This window comes from Etheostoma cragini, chromosome 12 (assembly GCF_013103735.1).
Source record: "Etheostoma cragini isolate CJK2018 chromosome 12, CSU_Ecrag_1.0, whole genome shotgun sequence".
Classification (NCBI taxonomy): domain Eukaryota; kingdom Metazoa; phylum Chordata; class Actinopteri; order Perciformes; family Percidae; genus Etheostoma; species Etheostoma cragini.
In genome coordinates, this window is record NC_048418.1 from 7,375,307 (window position 1) to 7,393,971 (window position 18,665).

The window sequence follows — 18,665 nt, forward strand, 5'->3', positions numbered from 1 at the left end:
CCCCCCCCCCCCTCCATATTTTTCTTTCATTACCCCTCTGCATCTGCATGCTCACTCGCTGTCTCACCTTTGTGTCTGTCTCCTCTCCTGCAGTCTTAACGTTTGATGCTGCTGCTGTTTCTTTGTTGCTGCCACCACAAGGCTCCTTAGCTAATCCTGGCACAGCTGCGCAGCTCTGGTGCTTGATGCATTTTTAAACAGTCCATCAAGTTCTAGCACAACTTGTTTCAAAAATACATCTGCTGATTAATTGATGGAGGAGGCATGGGAGGTTGGATACAAACCAGGGGAGCCACCTTCTCTTCTGGGCAATATCCAAATGTAGTTTTTTATTGTGCAGTCTCCTGTGACTTTATAGTCCACGTGGGTAGCACTGCAGAAATGGTGTGTTTGTGTCTGCCTGTCTATCTGTGTGTGTTTGTGTATGTAGGCAGGGTGGAGTGGTTTCAAATCTTCACATTTTACCGTGATTCTGTGTTTGTGCATTTGTGCGTGGATTTGCATTTCGATATTTCTAGAGTTCCACAGTATGTGGGTGTAAGAAACAGTGTGGCCTACTTTTACCTGGTATTTATGGATGTGATTTATTGTTTTGTTCCGCTATGTAGACCAGAGAGCTGGAAGGCTAGATGTTTGCCCAGGAGGCAAAGAGATTAAGGTGCCAGGGAGGATGCTAATCCTAACCACAGTTAGCATGAGTGAGACATGGAGAGGTAGGAGGACAAGAGGAAGAGAAGACACTGAAAGAGTATGCTTTTAACACTTTTATTTCTTTGTGTTTTTTCTAGTCCAATATTTGATTTAACAGTAATGGTTGCTATTACCTCATTCAAGCTTGTTGTTGCTTTACAGAAGCAGAGGAAGAATGTTACAAATGCAAATTCTTCAATTATTAATTTCTAAGTTTGACTTTTAAAAAGACATAATGGTTAAAGCTGCTTTTATAAATATTTGTATATTAACACAGGATCAAATCATATGTAACATAACAAACCTAACAACCCAGACAAAGTTGGATATTGAACATAATGTAGCAATTAGCAGCTGAGAGGCCGATATTTACCTCAGGAGTTGGTGGAGACCAAAACAAAGCTTCAAGAAAAGCTTATATTGGGCTTATATTCATCAGGTGGCCAGTAAAAGCACATTTTGCTACACATCTGCTTGATCTATTAATAATCCATTGTTTGCTAACACGCTCACTATATCAGCTTTACAAGATGATAAGATGTGGATGCTGTGTAGGGACCGTATTGTGGTGGCCCCAAGTTGCCACAAAATCAATGAATTCAGTTTAAAAAAAAGGGAGATGAAAAGATGAATACCAACCTCATATCTATGCATTAGCTATGGAGTTGGAGCAGCGACCTGGTTAGCCTAGTTTAGCATAACATCTGGAAACAGAGGGGAACTCTGAGCCTGTGTCTGTCCAGATAAATAAATATGCCTTCCAATACCCCAAAAAGCTGCCACAGCACAGCACTCTGACATGTAAAAATACAAATATTTCAAAACTCCCCATAAAATCACAAAATATTGTTAGTTTTTTTACATCTGTGTGTGTGTATGAATTAAACACACAATTAATGACATGTTAATTAATTAGCTTTAAAGGTGCTGGTAGGGAGATTTTTAAACTGAACAGAGCCAGCTAGCTGTTTCACACTGTTTCCAATCTTTATGCTAATCTTATCACATCCTGGTTCTAGCTCCATACTTAATGCACAGGCATGGAACTAATATATATGTTGGTAACCATATTTCCAGGAAAGCACATTATGGTATTAAAGCTATGAGTCATGTCACAGCTGTCGTCCACGTAATCACTATAATTTTGAAATATTTTTTAGGTCTGAAATATGCAGGGATTCCTTTTTTGGTAGCAATTTTTATTAAAAATTGACATGTACAATGATACGCTTTCTTTTAATATCACAACTAATTTATCAGATGCTGAGCTGCAACAGTGACTCATAGTCGACAGTGGAGCATTAAAAAGGAACAGCTATAATTCCAGTTCTTGGGTAAAAAATAGACTTGGCTCCCCACCATCTCATGACCAGCATACCAATGACCGACTTTGGCACTGCAAGGTTTTGATGAGGAGTATGCATGGAGGGGACCTGTTGATTCAACTCTGCAAGACACATTCTTAATCAGGAGGTGAGAGAAATGTCTGTATACCAGAGGTGAACTGAGAGTGGAGGGGACATACTGACAGCGGAAAACCGGGATGTTATGATGGTTCAATTGCACACTCAGCCACATTTTGGTAGAATAGTAGAATGAAACTGACCTTGTCATTTTTCTATTCGATTACACAAACAAACACGGCAAAATTATGATGATGAAAAAAGCACTCATGTTCCTCATGCGCTCATTGTTTCAATACATCTTCACTATGTGTCATCTTCAAAATGTATTTTAATTGTAACTTCCTAAATAGCATATTTTATATTGTTGTGATTTCATCTTTCTGTGTCTGTAGCATACTATTACCTCTGTCTGAGGCCACAATGAGTATACACTATTATCTATATTTCCAATTAAATATTAGTTTCCGGTTTCTTTAACACATCTTGCAGCCAGACTGCTACAGCATCAGGGTTGGCTGTTTTTTGAGTTTGCCTTAGACAAGCTAACTCTTTTCTGTTGAAAAAAAGTTACTGTACTGTACTGCTGTTGTTGCTTAAGCTTAATTACTCTGGATAGCTGCTGTCTCTTAAAATGCCAAGGCATCCTAAGCGCTGGGATAAATCACTGGCTGCACTCCTCTGAGATGGGTTTATACTGAGGTTTATACTCCATCTATAATGATATACAATATTCTGTCCGAGGCCATGTGGTTAACTGTAACCTTCAGTGGATGGATCTATGTAAACCAAACATCCACCAATATAAATTACATCCCACGATGCAGGAGCACAGCTCACAGAAGCTTGTGGGCAGATTATTTCCACTAGGTTTTAACACACATAGATTTTGCCTTTGTGTTTTGATGCATGACAATAGTGATCGGAAATAACAATAAAAGCAAGGAATGCAAAAGTCATGACACATAAATATAAAATAAAAAATGCTAAGCTTGCATCTGAAAAGCGTACTTCCTGTAGGGAGGTGCATAAGCTAACAAGCCATCCCCTTCTGTTATCATTCCATTGACTGCCATTCATTTTGGCATCACTTTGACAGCAAATAACTTTGTATCTGAAGCGTTTAAAGACTCTTATTTGTCCATTGTTTATTTCAAAAGAAACACGACCATGTACAAAAGACTCCATTACCTTGAATCTCCCGTTATGGCCCCGTAGCAAATGTTTTTATAAAATAGGTTAACGTGTCATAACCTTGCGACTTTCTGTCGCGGAGTAGAGGAATTACCGTATAGTCAGGAGAAGCTCACAGAAGGTGAGTGTGGAAGGTTTTCTTTGCTTCAGTGGAAATTAGCTTTACTACACGGGATCCTCAGCTTCACACGGGTCACTGGAGATTTAAAATGTGGCGTCCCATTGAGGTACACGGTAATGAAGTGAAACTGGAAGCTCTGATCTTTACAGCATGGCATGTGAGTACTCAGCCTCTGTCACAGCCTTTTCTTTAATAGTAACAGGTGCAAATAAACCTCACACCAAGATGACAACCTGTGCTGCACATGTGCACACATTGAAACATGCACTATAAATGCAAACATGCAAATAATCCCGCTTAGATGCAGTCGCTTTAAATACCACCACTGAGATACTTTTTGTATTTAATGTGTACTGGCAGCTGACAAATGAACAACATACAGTTAAGAGATGTTAGCGGGAGCTCTGGAGGCGTAAGATATCTGCGGGGCCAAATCTGGCTCCAGCTCTGATTCTTTCATGCTGGAGACTCATTTTCATTTCTGATTCCTTCTCTGTAAATGTGAGAGGAGTATGACAGGAGTGGAAGTGAGATTTGCTGCTTTCAAAAAGAGACTATATATATTTCTATAACCTCTGTATATCAGTGTGAACACTTACACTGCTGTACTACTCTCCAGGTGATGATCCTGTACTTCCAACCCAGTGTGTTTCGCTGTGTCCTTCTGAGGTGGGTTCGCCTCCTGGGTTTTGCCATCATGTACGGCACCGTCATCCTCAAGCTGTACAGGTACTGTCAACTTAAACTGAAAGCATTTGAATCAAGAGTGGTAATCAGCATATTAAATTTGCTATATGTTGTATCCTCTTCCTATGAATTATTCCTATAATAAAGCAAAAACATTCTCTTCCCTCCTCTTTCCTATCTCCTTTCCTTTCCCCACCTCCTCTTCTGGTATTATAACTTGCCCCGTGTATTAGACTTCCTTAATTGTAATAAATTAGCTCCCTTTCAGTCTGCACTCACACACAGGCATGCAGTCAATAAACACATTTAAAGTTCACATCAAGTCCGGTCTATCTGCATCTGCCGGCTACTCGTCTCAGTATCTATAGACGCACACCCACTTTCTGCTCTTCAGCTCTGAGAAAGTGTTTCAGAAATGGTAGAAGGGGGTCAAAGGCCGGCCACAGTGTTCCGTTGGCAAAATTACCAATGAGATTTCTTTCCGAGCTCGCTTGGTGCGAAATGGGCCCCAGGGTAAAGATTTGTCACAATCTGGTCGGCAGAAGGCAGACGAGCACAGTACAGAGACAATAGTGAACAGAGAAGTGACTGTTTCATATAACTACATGCTATCTTTGTTTTGCTCCCTTTACCCAGCATCAACTAGCTGATGTGTTGCATTTTTTATTCCCTGCACAGAGGTGGCATTATCTTGTGTGAAGATACTGCGCAACTTATAAATAAACTGCCTCCGCATGCATTCAGTCTAATGTGTTAATTCCGATTGCATTAGTTGAATCATCTCCAACCAGAAAAGTTAAAAACAGACACCCATAAGAATATTCTAAGTTGTTCAATTTGGAAGAAACAACAAATTAACATGAATTAATTGAAAAAACAGTGCCCTTGTCTCCCTGATCCTTTTAATTCAAGTTTGCATGTTAGTAAGAGCAACATACAAGGGTTTGACATGTCAATTGCAGCAAGATCATTTCTTACTCACCTACACTGCTTATCATGATTTCACCCAGAAGTCTCAAGAATTCCGACTTAACTCTTGTCCTCTTCTTCCGCATCTCTCTCTCCTTCTCCCAGGGTTTTAAAGGTGTTCCTGTCCCGCACAGCTCAGAGGACACCTTACATGACCAGCTGGCGGGTCCTGCGGCTGCTAGTGGTAATCCTGCTGGTGGTGCTGTGGTTCCTGGTGGCCTGGACCTCGGCCGTGTGCCAGAAACCCGAGCTGAGTCAGGCCCTGATTGCTGCAGGCCTCACCCCAGAGGGGCTGCAGTTCAGCATGTGTCTGTTGGATCGATGGGACTACATGATGGCTGTTGGTAAGTGTGTTTTCTGTATTTCCGTAGTTATATGTACCCAATGTGTAACCCGGCTCCTTCCTCCTACGTACGTACTTCTGCTCACTTTTCATTTTCCTTGAGTACTGCGTCTTGGTTTGCGTTAATTCTTGGGTTTCCTCCATTTAAATCTTTACCTGCCCAATCAGCAAATAGAAGGAGTGGCTGAGAATAATGACATTGAGGTGGTGCACTAGTTTGAGTAACAACAGTCTTTGCTGAGTCTTGTTGGTGGCCATCATGTTGTGGCACTCCTCCTCAAACGCTAGCAATGCAAAGCCAACATCACAACCAAGCGTTAGCGATTGTTTATGGCAGATCCAGAGTGGCTCTGGACAGATCCGATAGTTTTCAACTTCAACAGAGTATCTGCCTTCAAAGAAGTTAACACTTGTCAAAGGAGAGTGGCCAGACTCTCTGTACAAATGAAATGTACAGAGTCTGGTAGGACCAGGCTACCCGATGTGAAGTGAGGACAAGAAACAAGTGAGGAAATTGTGGCCCCTTTTACCCTTTAAGTAAGGAGCTTTTGGGCTTATAGATTGGGGTAGGCTGCTTGGTAAGGCTAAAGATTAAGTTTGGAAACTTTTGAAAAAAGCTCCGGGCAGGGTTAGGTGGAAAAACCAGCGTGGTCAAAAGTAACACAGAGACTGATTTTTACAGGAAGACCCTCTCCAACTTCCCAGAACTGGGTTTTCAACAGCTGCACCATGTCTGACTCATTTATTTTATTTTGTACAGTGCAGTCCCCTCCTTTGCTTTCTACAAGCAGTTGGTGCTGACAGCCAATGCATTGCATAGAAATAGAGGGGACTGTTTGAAATCAGAACAACAATGCATCCTTGTCTTGTAACCTGGGGAATCTTGAATAAATGTGATAAACTTCCCTGCTTTGACAGGTTTCTTGTTGAAGATAAATAAGAGCCACCTCTTTAAGCGAGGCATAAAATGCTCCCAAACATGCCACTCGTCTGCTTGCCAGAAGACATTATTGTGCTGTAATAGGCCCTTTTATTCAGCACCCAGTCGTCAAAGCAACATTTTGAAAAACCTCTGCTCTGAACTTGAAGTTAAATGGATGCAGTTGTGAATTTTGATGATAGTGTCCATTGTTTGATTCAGTTTACCTGATGGGTTTGCTTAAAAAAAGTTAAATGGATGGTTCTGTGTTTTCAGTTAACAATGGGTTGCTCTGAGAAACAAGATTAGAGTACTCCTTACTCAATGTCTTGGGCTGCCACCAGCATTAAAGCAGAACCCTCCAGAGGGCAGGCCGTGCCATTGGGTCTCTTATTTATTTTTTACAGCCCTTCACCACAAGCTTGTCTCTAAGGACTTTCCAGAGGACAAACCTATCTCATTTTAACAGACAATAATCAATCACAGAATTAAATGCTATAATGATTATGAAGGTACTCACCACAAAGGATATGAATGTCTGTTATATTGCTGCTGCTGCAACTTCACCTTGACAGTCCATACTCTGTTCTACTATCTTATATCATTCATCCCAGCCTTTTTATATTGTGCTTTGAGTTGCCTTTTCTTTTGATTCACATGTATCCAATAGATCATACATTAAATACCTAAGCCGCACATGAACATGCAGTGAACTAGACTTAGAATGTTTTTTTTTAGATAGTCCGCTTTTAAGTTATCAGTTGTTACTAGACTTCTAATAGCAGCCCCTTAGAGACTGTAAAGATTTATTTAGTGAACTTTATATTTGACTTGAGAAAAACAACAATTTTCTTTGCACACTCCACAATAAATTGCAACCCTCTTCCCAGATATTCCCACTTAGCCCAAATGTCAACCTAAAAATAAATGAAATTGCACATTGGCAGTGTAATCAGCAATTTGCTAATTTTGGAAAACATAACAAATGGTGTGTTGTATTTACTGAGCCTTCAAGCTGCTTGATTTCTTAACAAAGAGCTAATAAATAAACAGTTATCACCATCGTCACTGTAAACAGGGCAATGACAATAATGGTCAAATTCCTTCTAACTCTAATGATGTATACTTCTATTGTTTTTTTGTTTTTTTAACTGACATCATTGAATCAGCCCCTAGTTCAATGTGAATTGCAAAATAAAGCCCAGATACAGAGACATGATTGTTGTCCTCTGCATATGGTAATACTCAGCATTATGGTACATGGCACACACACAATGCATTTTTGGACGTATCTACTTCCCCCCCTAATAAATCATGCAAGAAAATTATGAAATAAAATGTAAATAATGAAAGACGCCACTCTGCCCTTCCAAAACAATCAAACCTTCAGCAAAATAGAAAAAATACATAACCTTCCTCCATTTCTCAACCGATGCAGTCCCTAAAATGACCAGGGTTCATAACACTGTCAAGCTAATCAGCGGTTGTATTGGGGAGAACTTTCAGGTTGTATCCCTCATGTATCTGGTGACTCAGAGGGCTTTGTGTGTGCGTTACAGTAGCTTCGTAATGACAGACTCTTGAAGCAGGAGGCAGTGATGGGCACCTCACTGAAGCCAGTCTGACAGCAGGGGACACTAATCCTGTTTGGAAAGAGCCAAAGGACAGATCTCTGAGAGAAGCTAGGTCTGCCTCTGAAAACTGATGGACAGGCAGACCCATAGAGAAAAAAAGAGAGACGGAAGTGGCAGGGAAAAAGAAGAGTGAAGCCTGTGAAGCATAAAGCTTAGAGGGATGTAGGAAACGATGCAGAGAGAGTTTCCACCAGCTCGGGAGTGTGTGTGTGTGTGTGTGTGGGGGGGGGGGGGGGGGGGGGGGGGGGGGGGGGGGGGGGGGGGGGGGGGGGGGGGGGGAGAGAACTTGAGCGTAATAGAAGAAGAGGGAGCTGGTGAAGGGAGGACAGCTAAGGACACTCTGGAGACGCAACGCAGGAGAGCAGCATCTTCAGAGGAAATGATGGTGTGTTTGTGCCGTGACAGCTTCCCACAAACTTAGCACTGTTAATGGAATGAAACACATACAGTAGTGTCAGTGTGTATTTGTGTGTGCATTCGAGACAAGACAGGAAGGTGTCCCGATGTTCGCTGTGACAGCTAGAGAGAACACACTGGTGTGCTGACTGAGGCTACAATGAAAGATAGGAAGCCCCCTGCAAAGCGGCTTTGGAGGACTTTAACAATGTTGTGCTTGTAAAAATGAATCCTAATTGTGTTTTTGCTTGTTTGGTTATAATGCTGACAAGAGGAACGAATGTCTGTCTAGAAATTAATAAATCATCCTATTTAGTCCGCAAATGCGAAGCAAAAGGCAGCTGAAGCAAAACAGTATTCATGATGTCAACAATAAGCAATTCATTTAAATCCACAATTAATCTTTAGTTAGTTGGAATTGCTCCCTCTTTCAAGCAGCTCTCCATGCATCCTGATTCAGAGGCTAAGTACCAAGTAATTAGTGATGATTTATACACTAGACCTATTCATGAATATAAATGAACTGTTATCACTTAAGACTTTATGGACTCATATGCCAACACAGTCCTTGGCACAGTTGTTGGTGCTCTTTGCTGCCTGCAAACAAAATAACAAGTTCATACAACGCTCATTTGGAATTTTTATATGCAGCATATCAAATTAGAATTTAATACTTTATTATTATGAAAAACATGTTTTTTTTGCATCTTCCTTTGTACAACACCAGAGAAACCAATATTAAATTGCTTCAAGACATAATTTTATAACCCCAAAATGCATCAGCCCTCAAGGAATCCTCTTGATCGCATTCCTAATTATTAATATTGATTTTTGTAGTTCTGTGAAATTTCCGTTCACAAACAAGATGACAATGAGCTATCTTTATACAGCAGAGTACATGTGCTAGCTTTTTTAATTAATCTTCACTGTAAATTACAGGCGGGCTGTGTGACCTAGGTGAGATTAGACGATAGCAGGAAGGTGTCAACACACTGTTGAGGAAGCAGCTGCTTCACTTGGGGGGACACTGCAAACACAGGAACTGCTGCTAAAATAGGAACTACATTATTGCTGTGAACGTTATGAGCTCCGCAAAGCAGAGTCGAGAATCAACTTCTTCAGACAGTGTGGTGAATAACAGTGTCGCTGTGTACTATCGCTGTCTGCATCTACATGTAGCAGGTTTGACAAACTGAGTCAGAGAGAGAACATGCAAATCAAAGAAAGGAACTCGTAAAGGAATATTTCAACATTTTGAGATACACATTTTCTGAGATATTCTGAGAGTGAGATGAGAGAAGATCGATACCAGTTTAAAGACATGAGAGTGGAATCGATCTTTTCATCTCACCCTCAGAAAAAAGCAACTAAGTGTTTCCCTAAAGGTTCAGCTATTACTTTACAGTTTTAGAGTTTGATACTTTGAAAAGAGTTTCCAGCCTCAAGTTAGGCATTTTATACTTAACAAAAGTCAAACTTTCTGGATTTTTTTGTTGTTGTCCTAGCTAAAAGGAGAATTCCGGTCAATTTCAACACATAGCTCTGTTGTTTGTAAATTTGGAGTGCTATTGGTAGAGAGAAAAATGAAAAGGCTTCTGCCTACACTGTGTTATCCTCCTGCTAGAGTAAGTACCCTACAGGCCTAAACAGGGCAAGTTTTAAATGTGTTTTTAGCCTCTAAACATGTTCAAAATGTCAATAAAAGTGCCTACCTATGTTCAGTGATTCCTTCTGAGTGAATTTGACTGCTGTAGATGTGAAAGAAATGCATGAAGGTTTCACTTATTCAGCTGTGTTTAGTTCTGGTGTTTATACTGCAAGGAGTGCTTCGGGACTGTCTACAAACTAAGGTCTAACTAACATTGAAAAGAGATACAAACATATTTTCAAAAATGAGCTTATGCTTAGTTTTTAAAAGTAAGTGCAACAGTATAACTAGCAGGAGAAAAGTTATAATAAAGGTAAATTTAATTAATTTAATAATTGAATTGATAGCCTACATATTTTTGTTTAATCTGTTGTTGTAGTTTGTAGACGGTCCCTAAGCTCTCTAACTGAATTAGCACAACTTCAAGCATTTCTTTCATCTACAGCAGGCCGATTCACTGTGTTCACTCAGAAGGAATCACTGCACACAGGTGGGCACTGGTAATGACATTTTGAACATGTTTAGAGGCTAAAAACCAGTTTAGAACTTGCCCTGTTCAAGTCTGTTGGGTACCATTTCCAGCAGGAGGACAACAAAGTGTAAGCAGCACTGATTATTTTCGTTTTTCTCTCTAATGACAGCAATCCAAATTTAAATACAACAGAGTTACGTGTTGGAATCGACCAGAATTCTACTTTAAGGGGTGTACAAAAACATACTTAAATACATACTCCTCTAACCCTCCTTGTAACCTTTTTGTTGTTTGTTTCTTTTGTTTCCAAGCGGAGTTCCTGTTCCTGCTGTGGGGGGTGTACCTATGCTTCGCAGTCCGCACTGTACCGTCCGCTTTCCACGAGCCACGTTACATGGCTGTGGCCATCTACAATGAACTCCTCTTATCAGCCATCTTCCACATCATCAGGTGGGTGAGCAGGTGCGAGTGGGCGTGAACAAAGAGATGTGTGGTCGGGGGTGAATGTTTAAATCACGTCCACTGAAAAAGGAAAAGGGAAGAACAATTCTCTTATACCTTTCATGATCATGTCTGTGACAGTAAGGAGGAAATAGTGTGAACAATATCAAGGGGCTTAGATGGCTTTTCCGGTTCTTGCACCTGTTCTTTAATCATAATCACACAAACATTTGCATGGTAGAGCAGGGCATTAATTAAAAAAAATAAAAGTGCTGAACACTTCAGTTGAAAGGCAGAGAGTTCACCCACCCTCATTTTCAGGGAAATGAACAGTGTCAGCAGAGTGCCTAGGTAAGCCAGTTGAAAGAGGTGAATATAAAATGTCTTCCCCAGGCAGAGACACAGCAGCCATAGATCTGGAGCCCATAACTCTCTGTGCCCATAACTGTCTTTCTCTCACAGGTGGCAAGTAACATGATATACTCTGACAATGTTTATTTAAAATGTCTTTTTATTGGCGCAATCTTCATATATATTTGCTTAAAAATACCTTAAAGAACTAAACATTAACCAAACCTTGAGTAGTAATAGGTCATTAAATTACTTCTTGATTTCCACAGTAGTTGTTTTGAAGGAATATAGTGTTGTAATACTGCGTTTGTAACTGCACTAATAAATACATTTAAATTATCATATCAAATACTGTAAATGTGTAATGTGAAATGGGTGAACTCACAGAGAACTATCACCCACACCTCTATGGAGCCTTTTACAGCTTTAGTTAATTGTTTTAGTTTTATGACCAACAACATTTTTTATTAAATCTCACCGTTCTCATCGGTGTCACTTCCAGCTGCAGCCCGCAGCTGTTTTTAACAATAAAACTCTGAAAAACCTACAGTACACTGATCTGCCATGCACCTAACAGCAGACAGAGTTAGTGACTAGCTGGTGAACAGAGCATTTAGAAGCTGAAGAGCTGAATATTTGGTTTAGTAGTTGGTGGAGAACAAAACAGAGCTAAAAAGACAAAACATGACTCCCAATAAATGCTAATGTTGCTTTATGTCTGCTAAATGTGTGTTAAGGCAACTGGTAGTGAACACATTAGCCGAAACACCTTTATAAGACGATAATATGCCAATGTTGTGTTTTCATCTTGTTTTATCTGCCCCCAAGTGACCGAAAATGTTTAGAATCGTCGGTTAAATTGTCATCTTTTTAAAACTCCTTCTTTGTCATTTTTTTTACACAAAACAATGTGACAGTTTAGGCTACAAAGTTTTAGAAGCCTAAGGTCTCAAGACTAAGCTAAACGTCTCAATATTTTCTGCTTTATGCACTCATTTTATCAAACATTTGAAGACAAATGTGTTGAATGCTTTGCTAAGCTGACTGGAGGCTGGTTTGGTGAATGTGATATTCTTCCCTTCAAGCAGCTTTTTCATGTTTATGTTGCATGAAAATCAGCTTGCAGAGATTTGAAACTTGATTGAAAGGCATAATACATCTTTTCATCCATCTTACAATACAAGTATATCTCACAATTTGTGGGGTACTAACATGGTTAAAGTTAGGGACTGGTTGGAAAATAAGACACTATTCTTTGGGGTTTGGAAAAATGCATTACTGCCCCACTTGTGAACGATTGAATCATCATTTTAACCTGCAAAATCCGATTTGACTGGGTGAATTCTGGTTGACTTATAACTATGCCTGCCTTTGTGCCTCTTAGGAGCTTATTTGCAGAGGAGCTGTTTTATATGTGTCTGAAAATGGGTTTTGACTATCTACGATGAAAAAGCAGAACTGTTCAAAGAATGGTGGACAAGGAACACATTCATTTTTACAAGACTTCTGAATTAAAGCATACTTTGTCAGTCCTATTGCAGTGAGAGAAACACCAGTCAGGTGTTTCTTATTTTGCACCTGCTGGAGCCTGGGGCAAGATATTCCATTTTTTACTTTTTTCTGATAAAACTGTAGGTGATTGAATATTCTTTCATTTTGGCAGTAGCCGATTGAACTCAGTGGGACAAAAAGATAACGATCACATACTTTTTATCTGTTGAGAAACTGAAAAGTCCAATGGGTACACCTTCATCAGTGGTGTAAAGCTATTATAAATCAAGTTGTTCTCGCTTGCTGGGAAATAATTTTTAAAAAAGCATGCCGCTGCGACCCAGAGATAAGGCTGAACTTGTGTGGGAAGTGTGTGTGTGTGGGGGGGGGTAGAATTGATAAACACATACACAATGCTTTTGGATATCTAATGTGAATTATGATAATTGTTGTGAGTGAGTCACCTTGGTTGTTTCTGACAAACAACAAGAAAACCACACACACACACACACACACACACACAAACACACACACACGTATTTTGGCATAGAGGAATCTTTTCACAGACTTTGGACAACATAAACAATACTCAGCTTGATAATGCCTATTCATTCCATTAATTTATCTGTCATGGTGTCTGGATTGAATTGGTTGTGGAAAATGGTTGCCAAAATGCAGCCTCTTGTTAGAGCCCATTTAAGCTTTTATCCTTTGCGTACTCACATTCTCCAGAAATACTGTAATTGGACAATAACCTGTGCTGGTGCTCGTGAATACTATACAAACTATGATTTAATAATTGGAATGATGACATAAAGTTTTTTAAAGAAGCAACCGTCTATTGAAGTAGCTGCTGAGTTACATGGGATGCATTTTTTTAAACAATTTGACAAATATATATGTTAAATGTAAAAATGTAAAAATGTAAAAATAACAGCAACAAATGGTTAAAATGAAATAGTAAAGGGTAATCGGATGATTAATGAATAAAGTAAACATAATGATTGGAGGAATGCCATAGAGTCAAAAAATATGTTTAAAAAGGGGACTTTGTCCTTTGCATACCAGAGGATTTCAATCAGTTGTCAGGCTGATAGGGGTTTAACCACACACACAGCAGCAAGGATGTACAAAAATTACATAAGATACCATTTGAACTACAATCAAGGCTAGCTTTGTTAAGTTACTATCATGGGTACTATCCATATCATATTTTTACTTTACAGGGCCCAGTTAGCAGTCCAGGTACGTGCAGACGACAAGAGCAGGATTTGTGGACTTAGGGATACAATTGACATGCTACCACCTCAGATAGTATTGTTTCATATATTAAGACCAGCTGTGGATCTCACTCTAACCAAGAGGCTAAATGCTAGGTGGTCAAGCTAACGTTAATAAACTAAATCCTAAAGAGCTGCTCCAGGTGTTTCAGTTTACAGGCCATGCTGTGTGTGCTTCACTTTAGGAAGCCTTCACAAGTCAAGAATGACTGGGCTACACTCAAAACCAAGAAGTCATAAATTACATGTACAGATCTCTCAAGAGGAGGCAACTGGTGTGTTCTTTCACAGACAATTTGCTCTGTTCAAAGTGCTGGCGATTGAACAAACGTCTTCTGTTTATGTTTTTTCTGCAGGTTCTCTCTGGTGCCGGGGCTGCACCCTGACTGGATGCTCATGTTGTTTTGTGCTCACACTCATCTGACTGTGACAGTGACTCTGGGCCTGCTGCTCCTTCCAAAGGTAACACTCCATCAACCATGCCGGTCAATAGTTCACTGGGCTGTCACAAGTCAGTGGTTGAAAGTAGCAGATTTAGTCAAAACTGTTTTCTGAAGTTACTTGTACTTTAATACTATACTATATCATATTAATATTACTTTATACTTCAACGCCTTCATATTTCAGAGGGTGAGATTGTACTTTTTAGGTCACTATATTTATTTGACAGATATATTTACTATTATTATTAATATGTATTATTAACCTCAGGATATTTTTTAAAAAAGATTATCAAATACATTCATATAAATGGATTTTTTTTTTTTTTTGCTCTGTGAGCAAACAAGACTGTCCATGGGCTTGAAAGTGCACAGAGCAGGGAACATAGAGCCCAAACAGCACAACTGAGTAAAAGAGGTTATTGTCGTGCTCTCATGTTGATAATAGTTAAAAACACGGAAATAAATGTACTGACCACAACCTTATTTTAGTTTGCTCAAATTAAATTACAATTGCATGATCATTTTCTAAAATAATTGATGTATATATTTATATATATTTATGCACCAAAGTGTCATTGTTTGGTCAGAATAGTTCCACAAAGTTCAGGTTATTACACTGCTTGATTGGGAAAGTAATCTGTAGACGAGACGGAGTTCCCATTTGATCAGTGCATAAGATACGTTTCTTTCTTATAAGAAAAAAAAAAAAGTAAATCCTGCAAACGTGCTGGAGGTTACACTGAGTACAGAGATATTTCCATAATGGCTTAGCTACTGCTGTACTGCAACTTGTGTGTACAACAGTCCCTTAATCATCTTAAGTTCCATTTGATATTAGCGATCCCGAACACAGACACAGATGCACACAGGCACATGTGCTCCCATTACCTTAAACTCATTCAGACTGCGTTAGTGGTTACTGTAATTTAGCTTAGCACTCCCGTGGGTGTCTTTATGTGCAATCTCTCAAGTCTGATGGAAAACATTTAATTCTCCTGCTGTGTAACAAATGCAGTACACCATCAGCGCTCTCTGTTCTTTCATTCTTTCTTAATTAGGTACCTCAGAAGTGCAAGTTGGTTGAGTACACTGGAATAATTAAGCACAATGGGAGGATGTTAATCTCACAGAGCGTCTGTTCCTGAATCTGGACTAAATATGTGTTTCTCTGCGTTCCCAGATTTGTTATTAAAGCAAAGATGAATAATTTGGCCATGAAAAGTCAAAATCAAACGGATCATTGAAGATCATTCTCTCTTCTCAAATTAATGTGTTATTGTAATATTGCATCCTCATCTCACCCTTTGTGCCTCTACTTAGGTATCCAAGTAAGGAGGAGATTAGTGTATGCGAGAACTGAGCTGCATACATTGAAATTTGTTATACACAGTTTGCATATAGTTGCATTGGATTAAATAATAAAAACAAAAACTGCAAGAAACATATTAAGAAAACAGATTAACATACCGGTATTTAATGAATTAACCCCTTTAACTGTAATTTCAAAAGCTTTAAGGAAAAAAATTAAACCTGTTGGTAGTGCTGTCAACAGGAGATCAACTTAAATTTAAAAATCATGTAGTTGGAGTACACATGGTCTTAATTATTAAATACAGAAATCAATACTATATTAAGTCCATAATATAGAAACAAATCTCCTAAATAGTGTTCATTTCTCCACATTCTGACTTTTTTTTTCAAGTTTAACCTATCACAGTATCTTTTTCATTACCAGAGATCTTAATGAGTAAATATTTGCTGCAGAAAAATGTTTTTTTAACTCTAGCCCGCCTCCAATGATCCCTTTAGCCAACATCTTTACTCTGTCATACAATAGATCTAATCTGAGGTGCCCTATAGGCTACAGTGATAGGGTTGGACAAACTACATTTCCAATTTTGTATCTTTTTTTTACCCTTCCAGCAGGCTCAGTGATGCCGTTCTTTAACCTTGCTCTCCATCTATCTTAGTTCATATCCAAAGGGACTCAGGCCAGGGATGATATTGCCACCGAGGCCTATGAGGAGGAGCTGGACATGGGAAGGTCTGGCTCTTACCTCAACAACAGCATTACCTCGGCCTGGAGTGAGCACAGCTTGGACCCTGAGGATATACGGGTAAAGTAGCATTTTCAGAATCATGGCAAGATTACTCTGGTATTTATACCAAGAAAGTTAATTGAGAAAAAATGAATTAAACAGCGTCAAAGTAATTCAAAATTTGAAAGCTGCCCAACATTTACAGTCTAATTCCTTTTTTAGGATGAGTTGAAGAAGCTGTATGCCCAGCTGGAAGTCTACAAATGTAAGAAGATGCTTGCTAACAACCCTCACCTCCAAAAGAAGCGCAACTCCAAGAAAGGTCTGGGTCGCTCCCTGATAAAACGGATAACAGAGATCCCAGAGACAATGCACTTACACCGGCAGTGCAGTCGTGAGGACGGGAGCGAACACGGCAGCAACCGCAGCACCTTGAGGAGAAACCCATTTGAACCGAGTCACCACGGTAAGATCCTGGCTCCTCCTGTTTAATCTGGATGCTGAAACTGAAGCAGCTGAATGGAATTCAGCCATCATTGATTTTATCATTTACTATTACTGTGAAAATGTCAAATCTTCTGTGTAAAAGGTCTATTAGCATTTTAACCACAAACAGAACAGGAACAGCAGAAAACACAGTGTGCTGTCTCGTAATATCTTACGTCAGCTCCACATGGAGGATTAAATGGAAACTGGCAGTGACTTAGTGTGCCATCATGCAACAACAAGCAGAAAACAGAGTCTACAGCTCTCTGAGGCTGTACTCAGGCACAACGGTGCTATGCTGTGCTTACAATGATGATGCTAACTTTCTGATTTTTACCTGCTAACACTGACTATCACTTAACACAAGGTTCAGCTAAGGCTGATTTGTGGTTTTGCAGGTGTTTGGTCATAAACCAAAGTATTGGACAAAGTAGAATTCTGACATGTCTGTAGAAAATTCCAAGTCAATCCATCCGATATTATTTCCGTTTGGACCAAAGTGGTGAAATGACCGAAAGGCTAACATTGCCATCCCTAAAGCCACACTGCCAGCTTAAATACACTTTTGAAGTATAGGCCTATTTCATTTCAAATGTATCCCTATGTTTTAATCTACCCTCAGCCAAACCTCGGGATGACTCCCTGAAAAATAAAGTCATGGGCTTGAAGAAGTCCCTCAGCTATGACCACGTATGTGACCAGGATGAGGAAACTGGAAGCCAAACTGGCTCAACTGCAGGAGACAAAACGACTCCTGTTGGAGGTGGTGGGGAAGGATCTCTTCTGGGTTCCCTGATTGGTCGGAAGAATACTAAAAAGCAGCTGGAACCAGCTGCGACCCCACCGAGACTGGAACCAGCTGAGTCCACAGAGTCTGTTCCACTGTTCTGGAAATCAGCCAGCGCTCACAACTTAACGCACGAGAAGAAACCTGTCCAGCTGCGGACCTCCATCATGCAGAAGTCGCTGAGTGTGATTGCAAGTGCCAAAGAAAAGATGCCAGGGCTTAACAACAAGACGCAAAGCGTGGAGGACGCCAGTAAGAAGGGTCTGAAGGGACAGGATGAGAGGATGCTGTCTGAAGTGGATGAGACCCCTGAGCATTACCCCAAGATGATCATCAGCCAGTCAGTGGAGTACTCCAAGACACCCATGAAGATGGGCATCATGAAACAACAGGTACTTTTTACATTTTTATATTCCAAATCCAAATTGATTGATGCATTGATGTGCTATTTAGCAGTAGTGTGAAAATGTTTAGTATAGTAGTCAATTAGTCCATCAACAGAAAATGTATTCAAAAGTCAATTTTGTTATCATTTCAAATGATGGGGAGTGTCAAACAAAAAGTAGAACATCCTATAAGTGAGATGGAGGATGGAGAGGTTACGGTGGGGCTTGTTTGTTGTGTTTGTTTCTCTCTGCAGCTAAGACAAGAAGTAGATAATGAGACAACTGGCCAGACATAAGACCAAGCTGAAAACACATTTACAAATTATTTTTTGGCAAAGGCATTTTTTGTTAGCAAAGAGATTTTAATTTGCAGAATTCACTGGGTTAAAACCAATATTCCCTCTCCTTTTAGCTTTGTTTTGGTCACCACAAACACATACAGGAAATATTTCTCATTTTAGCTACTAAATGCAGGTAATGTATAG

General features: G+C 39.7%; 1 protein-coding gene across 1 annotated transcript in view; it reads left to right on the forward strand.

Annotated features, from left to right (window-relative positions):
- The window catches only part of LOC117954496 (probable G-protein coupled receptor 158), a 51,759-nt gene that overhangs the window by 29,595 nt on the left and 3,499 nt on the right, over positions 1 to 18,665 (forward strand). Inside the window, exons 6-12 of the mRNA XM_034888341.1 lie at positions 4,028 to 4,137; positions 5,170 to 5,408; positions 10,788 to 10,926; positions 14,396 to 14,501; positions 16,453 to 16,599; positions 16,744 to 16,987; positions 17,630 to 18,186. Of these exons, the coding sequence (XP_034744232.1) occupies positions 4,028 to 4,137; positions 5,170 to 5,408; positions 10,788 to 10,926; positions 14,396 to 14,501; positions 16,453 to 16,599; positions 16,744 to 16,987; positions 17,630 to 18,186 (1,542 nt within the window). The remainder of the gene's footprint in view (positions 1 to 4,027; positions 4,138 to 5,169; positions 5,409 to 10,787; positions 10,927 to 14,395; positions 14,502 to 16,452; positions 16,600 to 16,743; positions 16,988 to 17,629; positions 18,187 to 18,665) is intronic.